The sequence below is a fragment of the Plasmodium falciparum genome (assembly GCF_000002765.6).
Source record: "Plasmodium falciparum 3D7 genome assembly, chromosome: 8".
In the NCBI taxonomy this organism is placed as follows: domain Eukaryota; phylum Apicomplexa; class Aconoidasida; order Haemosporida; family Plasmodiidae; genus Plasmodium; species Plasmodium falciparum.
In genome coordinates, this window is record NC_004329.3 from 1030001 (window position 1) to 1040000 (window position 10000).

Consider the following 10000-nt stretch of genomic DNA (forward strand, 5'->3'; position numbering starts at 1 on the left):
ATAAAATGTCTGTTATGAATGACGACACAAGAATGGATAATAAAATGAGGGATATAATGAAAAGTGGTGGAATGGAGGTACATTTAAAAAATGAAGAATCCTTATATATGAATAATATGTATAATATGAATAGTAATAATCCAAATAATATACCTAGAATTAGTACAATGAATATTGCAAAACCTATGAATAATTTTAATAATATGAATATGCCTATAAATAATATGAATGCATATAACAATCACATGATTAATTCGTATAATAATATGATGATGACAAATAATATGAACAACATAAATAATATAAATAATATAAATCATATAAATAATAATAATAATAGTAATAATAATAATAATAGTAATAATAGTAATAATAATATTAATTTTGGTCAGCATATTCAGGGGGTACAATTTATGAATCCTAATATGAATAACGACATGAACAGTAATATGAATAATATTAATAATAATCAAATGTTCTTGAATAATAACCAGAATAATGCACATGTTCATATGGTTAACAACATGAATTTGAATCCCTCTGGAAATAATTCATTTTTTAATAATTCAAATAAACATCTGAATATGATGACCATGAGTTCAAAAAATAAAAAAAACGCCATATTAAAAAATACAGAAAATAATGAATTTGAAAATATAAAAAGAGTACATTCAAACAGCTCCAACTATAATAATAATAATAATAATAATAGTGATAGTAATAATAAAAAATCGATTAAAATGAATAGCAATGAAAACAATAATACAACAACAACTATTATAAAAAATATACGAGTTGAAAACATAAAGTTTAATGAAAGTGTCAATTTAAAAAATATTGATGGCTTAGATCTAAGTACTAATTTTGTTAATGGAAAATATATATCCAAATTAAATAATGATGAGAAAATATATAATGTAGTACATTCTATTGTGAAAGATTCTCTCAAAGATTGTTTAGTTGATTTTTATAATAATGCAAATTATATTTTTAAAGATAAATTAGATTTTGTATGTAATAGTAATACTCCTACATGTAATAATATAAATGATTTAGAAGACAACAAAAAGGATGACGGGCATGTGGATAAACAAAATTATTCACTTGAAAAGAAAGATAATGAAGAACACACAAATAATAATTCTGATCCTATAATGGATGGTGTTGAGTTGGATGTAAAAAAGATATCTGAAAAGAAGGAGGATCAAATTGAAAAGGACAAACCAAAAAATGATAATACAAAAAATGATAATACAAAGGAAGACAAAAATCAAAATGATGATAATAAAACTAATACATCAATTCCAAAAACTCCCAAAAATGAAGTTAAAAATGTTATTACCTCTTCCTTATTGTCAAGTTTTAATATATTTAGTGCTTTCAGTAATAGTAATACACCTAATTCGAAAAAAAATAAATATGATGAAGAGGAAGAAAAAGAAGAAAAAGAAGAAGAAGAAGAAAATAATAAATGTAATGATAAAGATGATGAGGATAAAAATAAGTCTCCTCAAAATGAAGATAATAAAAATATTACCAATGATAATAATGATAATAATAATAATAATGTAGACAAAGAAAACAATTTAAAAGAATCTATAGATAACCTAGGAAATGTTGATACAGATAATAATATTAAGAGAGATGTACTAAATTATAATAATATAGAAGAAAATGAACAAAGCAGAGAATATATTTTAATAGAAATTACAAAAAGTATATGCTCTATAATCAATCTACAACAATTAATGCCTGTTAATACTAGGTTAGCTAACCCTAATCTTATATATGATCCAAATTATGAAACCATATATTCTAAATGGAAAACATTTTTAAGAAAAGAGCAATCAAGTGGAAATTTAATTAGTAATTGTTTTTCACGAGATTTTTTACATACTATTTTGTTATGTAATTATGTAACTATAATTGAAGATTTAAGAAAAACGGCCGTTAAGAAAAAGTTGAAATATTTTTTCTTACACTTATGTTTGGAATCGGGCATATCGATTAACGTTGCATTGATGCTGTTTATAAATGCCACGAAGCAGAGCGATAAGTTACAGGTATTAAGAGCATGTTGGTTCATAATTATATGAACGATATTGTATGTATGAATGTGTATATATGAATAAATAGATAAATAATTAAATATATATATATATATATATATATGAATATGTGTATATTTTTTTTTTTTTTTTTTCTTTTTATGTGTAAAGTCTCTACTACCCTCCGAAACAGGATTAGGATATTTGCACAGAGATGCGGGTGGAGCAAAAGAAGAGAATATGGGTATTATAACATTTGAATGTATAACGAACGATAGGGAACCAGATCATTTAATAAAATTAATAACTTTGAAAAATATTTTCTCAAGACAGTTACCAAAAATGCCTAGAGAATATATAGTAAGGCTTGTATTTGATAGAAATCATTATACATTTTGTTTATTAAAAAAAAATACTGTTATAGGTGGAGTATGTTTCAGACCATATTTTGAACAGAAATTTGCGGAAATTGCATTTTTAGCTGTTACCTCAACTGAGCAGGTAAAAGGATATGGTACAAGATTAATGAATCATTTGAAGGAGCATGTAAAGAAGTTTGGTATAGAATATTTCTTAACCTATGCAGGTATGTACATAAAATGGAATATTACCATGTATGTATGTATATATATATATATATATATATGTGTGTGTAAATATTTATTTGTTATATTATTTTGTATTTATACAGATAACTTTGCCATAGGATATTTTAGAAAACAAGGATTTTCACAAAAAATTTCCATGCCAAAAGAAAGATGGTTTGGATATATTAAAGATTATGATGGTGGTACATTAATGGAATGTTACATTTTCCCAAACATCAATTATTTGAGACTTTCGGAAATGTTATATGAGCAAAAAAAAGCAGTAAAGAAAGCTATACATTTTATAAAACCTCAAGTTATATATAAGGGTATTAATTATTTTGCTGATAATAAAGGGGCTGCTTTACATCCAAGTACTATTCCTGGATTATTAGAAGTTGGCTGGAAAAAGGAAACGAGGGAAATTACTAAAAAGGTTCAACATAAAGAAGTTCAATTGAAAGATCAAATTTTAGGTGTTCTGGATTATTTAGAAAAACAACAGTCTGCATGGCCATTTCTTAAGCCAGTTAGTCTTTCAGAAGCTCCTGATTATTATGATATTATAAAAGAACCAACAGATATTTTGACCATGAGAAGAAAGGCCAGACATGTAATATATATATATATATATATATATGAATGTGTGTTTATATTTTTATATTAAAATTTTTATTTTTGTTAATATTATATTATTTTTATTTTTATTTTTCTTAGGGTGATTATAAAACGAAGGAAGATTTTGGTATTGAGCTTAAGAGAATGTTTGATAATTGTCGTTTGTATAATGCTCCAACAACTATTTATTTCAAATATGCAAATGAACTACAAACACTTATATGGCCTAAATATGAAGCTATAACTGATACAGCAAAATAAGATGGTCATTGAATATTTTTTTTTTTTTTTCTCTTTTTTCGTAAAGGAAAATGTATACATATATATATATATATATATATATATATATATTAATAAAAATTACCATATACATAACATATATCATTATTTTTTTATTTGATCCAATTAATAATACACTCCTTTTTTATTTTTGGGAAAATAAAAAAGATGTATATATATTTTTTTATATTTGTATACCAGATAAGCATATGGTTTTATTATACAGTGAATTTTTTATTGGTCATTTGTTTATCTCAATACATTTAATCATTTACATATATATATATATATATATATATATATATAATTCTTTTTATTGATGTGATTATATGTAATGAATACACCCTATATACATTTATTCCGAAATAATTTTTTTTATTCTTTTTTTATATTATTTTTTTTAATTTTTATTTTTTTTGTCCGTTTGAAAAAGACGCGATTAAAAAATAATTTATGCATCAACTTATATTTTTTTTAACTTATTTTTTATAATATTTTTTAAAGAATATCAATGAATTTGTAAATTTTTTAAAGCAAACAGATATGCTTAAATTTTTTAAAGGAAAATATAGGATTGTAAGGATGTATATATATATATATATATATATATATATATATATATTTATTTATTTATTTATTTAAATATGTAGCCATATAAATAAGACTTTCGAAATTGTTAGAAAAATAAATAATATGTATTTCATATTTGGAATTATATAAAGAGAAAAAATGTAACTTTTGTTTTATTATTTTTTTAATGTAATATATTTTATAAAGATATATATATATTATATATATATATATATATATATATATATATATATGTGGATGCATTTCTTTATTTTTTCTTTATTTTTTTTTTTTACTTCAAATGTTTGAAGAATATGTTTCATTTATATGAACTGTTAATGTTTTTTTTAAGACATCCAAGGGATGAATATAATGAAGAATTTTTAGGTCCTATATTTATGCATTTTTATGATAAAAATTATTATAGGAAAGATTTGATTATAAAAAATAGAAGAGGAGAGAAATTAAAATGTTCTTTTTTCACACCTTTTAATTATAATGAGAATACACCTTGTGTTATATATACACATTCTGCAAGTAGTTGTCAATTAGAAGTTTTGGATATATTACATATTCTTTTATTATGTGAATGTTCTATATTTTCCTATGATTGTTCAGGTTGTGGTTTATCTGATGGATATTATTCTACTAAGGGTTGGAATGAATCTCAAGATTTGTATTTGTTATTAAATCATTTACATTATGTAGAAAAGATAAAAAATTTTGTTTTATGGGGAAAATATTCCGGCGCAGTAAGTTCAATAATAGCAGCCGCCTTGTATGGAAATATAAAATTGTTGGTAGGAATTAACGGATGAGTTTAAGAAAATATATTACTTTTGTGTTAATATATATATATATATATATTTATTTATTTAATTATTTTTTTGTTTTTTTTTTTTTTCCAGATTCTGGACTCACCATATGTATCTTTAATTGAATTATATAAAACAACATTTCACTTGAATGCTAAGAAAAAAGGAGAGATATTTTTTAAAAATGTCTGTTTATATTTAGTAAGGAAACAAATTAAGAAGAAGTTCCATTATGATATAAATAATGTGTGTCCAATATTTTTTATTGAAGATATCACAATTCCCACAATTTATATTATTTCAAAAAATGATAAAATAGTACATCCTGTTCATTCTTTATATTTTGCATATAAACAACAAAAAGCATATAAAATTTTTTATATATCAGAATCTTCAACGCAAACATATGAAAATTTTTCTTATGAAAATAAACTAACTCTAGCTATTAAAACCATATTATATGGATGTTCTATTAATAGTACAGAATTTAAGAAGGTTTTTGATGTATATGCTTATTGGAAATTATTTTATAGTTTGAAAGATAAGTATGAGAATGAATTTTTTTTTATTGATAAATTAATAACAAAAAAATTAAATCAAAAAAATAAAATCATTAAAAATGTTAAAAAGTTTATTCTGTTCAAGTATGAATCTAAGACATCCTTAAACTCATCGACGTATTTTAAGTAAAATAAAAAAGAACATAATGATTATATATATATATATATATATTTATTTATTTACATATAATAATTTCTTATTGATCATTTCTTTTTAAATTAACCCTCTTTGCTCTTTTTTAGCCAATCAACTATGGATTCCATTCGAGAATTCAATACGAGTAATATAATTATATATATTATATATATATCTACTTGTGTATGTTTATATCTGTGGAAACATTTTATATTATTTTATTTTATTTTATTTCATTTTTTTTTTTTTTTTTTTTTGATAGATGAAAATGAATATTCTGAACAAAAATTATTCACAGAGAATAAATGTGAAAACTATAAAATTAATCAATATAAGCATTCGGGAAATATTAGTGAATGCTTATATTCCGATATTGATATTATGACAGATGACCATAAGGTTACGAGCAATCCTTTTAAAGATAAACATGTAGATAATTTACATAACTATAATCAGACATATGGAAATATTGAAGAACAACAAAAAGAATCCGAATTATTACACATGCAAAGCGCAAGAAGTTCTTTAAAATCAAGTATTAATATATAAATATGAATGTTAATAAATAAATAAATATAAATATATATATTATCAACAATTATATACAATATATCCTAAATAATATACCACATTCGAATTCTTAACACTTACAATGTTACGTCTATCATATTAAACTAACATTAACCTTTTTTTTTCCCCATTATTTTGTAGACAAAAATACATATAAAAAATCTTTAACATGGGATAGCAAACTTCAGAGTTCTATTACTTATTTCAAAGAAGATTGCCCATTTCAATTGTTAAAGAATGATTAAACAAATATGATTTTTTATATATTTTTAAATTTGGTAAGGCAACACTAATTTTTTTTTTTTTTTTTTTTTTTAAATATCTATTTATATATACAAATATCAATATAAGTATTTTATAATCTGTGATTTATTTTTTATTTTTACCATTTTTTCATTTTTTTTAAAATATTATAATAAAAATTTACACCTCTATTATATATATTTTTTTTTTTCTCTTACAACATTTCTTTCATAAAAAATATATTTTTTATTTTATACCAATTTGTTACCTAGAACGTTTGAATATACTTATTATTTTTATTTCAGATATATTATATTTAAATAATATTACTTCTTATATATTAAATATATATATATATATATATATATATATATATAATAATAATAATATAATTGTAAAATGTTATAAATTGTTTAATATATATATATATATATATATATATATTTATTTATTTATTTTTTTTTTTTTTTGAGGAAAAAAATATAGACAAAAAAAGAAATAACAATAATGTAGTCAAAGAAAAAAAAAAAAAAAAAAATGGAATTATTTAATATTTACGTCTTCGAAATATAAAAATAGAGTAATATATAAATTGTTGTTCTAATAAAAAAAACATTAATTTTTTTTTTTTTCTTCTTTTTTTTTTTTTTTGCTTCTTATTTATCGTCAACGATTACATATTACCACAGCATTTATTAATAAAATTGCACAATGAAGCTTTGTATTTTTTTGATTTAGGTACATACTCTACAATTGTTGCAGGTCGTACTGATACAATTGCTTGTCCATTACTATTAGCATAGGAAGGAACAAAATTAGATTTTCCTGTAACCGAACGTGCGCCATATACACTAGGTAATGTTGAAAACCTTTCATTAGATATATGTAAATTCGATGAATTTGGATGTTTTTCTTCTACTATTTTAAGATGCTCCATTGTATTTGTACTATAATTAGGAATATGATTTCTCTGCATTATTTTTTGAATATAACCCTTAGAGCCATTATATGATTGGTTAACAAAGGTTTTATCAAATTGTGGGTTCATATTATCAGAATAATATGTACCATAGGTGTTAATATTATTATATACTGAACCACTAGTATCTCCTAAATTCGATTCTATTATATTGTAATTATTATTACAGGAATTCATATAGTTTTGTTCATAGGACTGTTGTTCAATTCCTTTTTCTTCTGGTAAATGAATACTTACATGAGATATATTGGAATCCTTAAAGCGTTCATCAATATCATAGTAATTTTCTTCCATATTATTATTATTAATTAATTCCTTCGAATTGTTTTCTTCATCATTTATCTTTTGATTTTTCTCTGATGTAAAATCATAATTAGAATATTCATTAGTAGCTTCATGGTATCTTGTTTCATTTTTATGTTCCAAGTTTCCTTCATTGTATTCCTCTTCATCAGAAGTATCATTACTATCAACTACATTATTTTTATCTTTTAATGTTTCAACATTTTGGTTATCCATATTGGAAGATGATATCTCCAATTGTGAATAAACTTTAGGCGATGCATTGGTTGTTTGCATATGTCTGTATGTTTCGATATTATAAATATCACTTTTTTCTTTATTTATTTCGGATACAAATGAATTTCCCTTTTCGGAAACATTACAAGAAATTTGTTGGTTTGTCTCATGCACATTTTTTCCAATATGAATATTATTTTCATCCTTTGTCATTTCACATATTTCAGGTATTTCAAAGCTATTAGTCAAAATTTCTTTCTCAACTCTGTTTACTTTTAATACTGGAACAACACGTTCTACAATTAGAGGGACCTTTTTTTCTATAATGTTTTCTTTATGAACATATACTGGTATTTCTACAATTTTGTTTCTGTATTCTATTTTGGGTATATGTATAATTTTTTCCTTTTCTACTACTTTTGGCTGATACTTAATTTTATCTAAGTAAATGGGTTTTGAAATATGTTTTGTTTTATAGGTAATAATAGGTTTAATAACATCTACATATTTATTTACATATTTAATTTCCTCTTTTTCTACTATTTTTTCTACATATTGAGTAACAGGAACCTTCACTACTTTTTCTTGGCGTATTGGTTTAAGAATTTTACTCTTCAAATGTTTTGAATGTTCAAAGGTGTAAGGAACACTGGAAGAAGGTACATTAATTGTTTCACCTTGCATTTTTTTTTTTTTTTTTTTGCTAATATAAAGGAATATATTATATATATAAACTTAATTTAATATTGAGTATATATATATATATATATATATATATATAATATGTATGTATACACAGTATACTTTTTTTTTAGTTATATAAGAGATTAAACAAAGATGAAAAAAAAAAAAAAAGAAAACAACAGCAAATGAATTTATATATGTACTTTTGTTTATATATATATATATATATATATACCTATATTTACATAAATAAGGTGTGATAAGTTCTTAATAGTATAAAAATATATTTACACACTATATATATCGAAAGAAAAACACAATAATCAATATATATATATAAGAATGCTTTTAAAACAAGAAAATAATAAATAAATATTAACACTAAATAAAATTGGAATTTTGTGTGTCCTACAATAGTTTTTACAAATTTGTTAACATGATATTTTATATAAGAAAAAAAGAAAAGAAAAAAAATAATAATTATATATATATAAATATATTCTTTATAATTATATAGACATAATAATTAAAAAAATAAATAAATATATACATATGGTAGTTTTACATATATATATTCATAATTTGTTTTTTTTTTTTTCTTTTAAATATTTTAATTAGCAATTTATTCATAATTTTTTGAAAAAAATATATGAACTATATAATATTTTTATTATATTTTGGTTAGCTTGTTAAGGATAAATTATCAAATGTTCATGTGCTATAAGAGACAGTTAATAAAAAAAAAAAAAAAAAAAAAAAAATTAAAATAACTATAACATTATAAGCTATTTAGTAATTTATCATTTTTCTCATATAATAATCATCATAATATTTTATTTAAGTTATTCCTAATAAAAAATAATATAAATTATGAAAATAAAATATATGATATTAATTTTTGTATTATTTTGTTAATATTCTCTTTTATTTTTAAAACATCACTGTACCCGTTATGGTGTACATAAAATAGGACACAGAAAAAAAAAAAAATTAAAAATAATAAATACAATACGTAAAGGCTATATATGTGCACATTTTTTTTTTTTTTTTTTTTTTTTTTTTTTATGAATGCGTTCAGGCATATATCCATTCTTTTTTTTTTTTTTTTTTTTTTTTTTTTAGCTGTAGAAAAATATTCCATTTTCAAAAAGATTTAAAATAAGGAAATTATGTTATTTTTAATACCATATAGAATATATATATTTTATGAAAAGATAAGTATCCCTTAGATGTGCATTTAAATATGAAATAGAATTTCTTATTAAAAAAAATAAAATAATGATAATATAATATAGGAATTAATAAAACATTTCTCGTATATCTTTTATATTTCTTACTTTTACATTAAACACCTTTTTTAATGACTCTGTTATATTTAAAGTTAATTCATTT

The 10000-nt window shown here is 21.3% G+C and overlaps 4 protein-coding genes across 4 annotated transcripts in view; 2 read left to right on the plus strand and 2 right to left on the minus strand.

The window, feature by feature from the left end:
- The window catches only part of PF3D7_0823300 (histone acetyltransferase GCN5), a gene marked incomplete at both ends in the record, with an annotated part of 4763 nt that extends 1249 nt beyond the window's left edge, over window positions 1-3514 (plus strand). The window contains 4 exons of the mRNA XM_001349255.2: window positions 1-2063; window positions 2220-2634; window positions 2740-3248; window positions 3353-3514. The exon at window positions 1-2063 is cut by the window's left edge and continues 1249 nt beyond it. Coding sequence (XP_001349291.2) covers window positions 1-2063; window positions 2220-2634; window positions 2740-3248; window positions 3353-3514 — 3149 coding nt within the window. The remainder of the gene's footprint in view (window positions 2064-2219; window positions 2635-2739; window positions 3249-3352) is intronic.
- Window positions 3515-4416: 902 nt separating this feature from the next.
- PF3D7_0823400 (alpha/beta hydrolase, putative) lies at window positions 4417-6428 on the plus strand (the record flags this gene model as incomplete). Its single annotated transcript, XM_002808827.1, has 5 exons — window positions 4417-4902; window positions 5011-5594; window positions 5721-5758; window positions 5876-6148; window positions 6325-6428. 5 exons carry the CDS (start codon window positions 4417-4419, stop codon window positions 6426-6428), a joined length of 1485 nt encoding a protein of 494 aa, XP_002808873.1.
- A 671-nt stretch (window positions 6429-7099) lies between these two features.
- PF3D7_0823500 (inner membrane complex protein 1i, putative) lies at window positions 7100-8608 on the minus strand (the record flags this gene model as incomplete). Its single annotated transcript, XM_001349253.1, has 1 exon — window positions 7100-8608. The coding sequence occupies one exon, from the start codon at window positions 8606-8608 to the stop codon at window positions 7100-7102; it is 1509 nt and encodes a 502-aa protein (XP_001349289.1).
- A 1298-nt stretch (window positions 8609-9906) lies between these two features.
- Window positions 9907-10000, minus strand: part of PF3D7_0823600 (lipoate-protein ligase B) — a gene marked incomplete at both ends in the record, with an annotated part of 1305 nt that continues 1211 nt past the window's right edge. The window contains one exon of the mRNA XM_001349252.2: window positions 9907-10000. This exon is cut by the window's right edge and continues 1211 nt beyond it. Coding sequence (XP_001349288.2) covers window positions 9907-10000 — 94 coding nt within the window.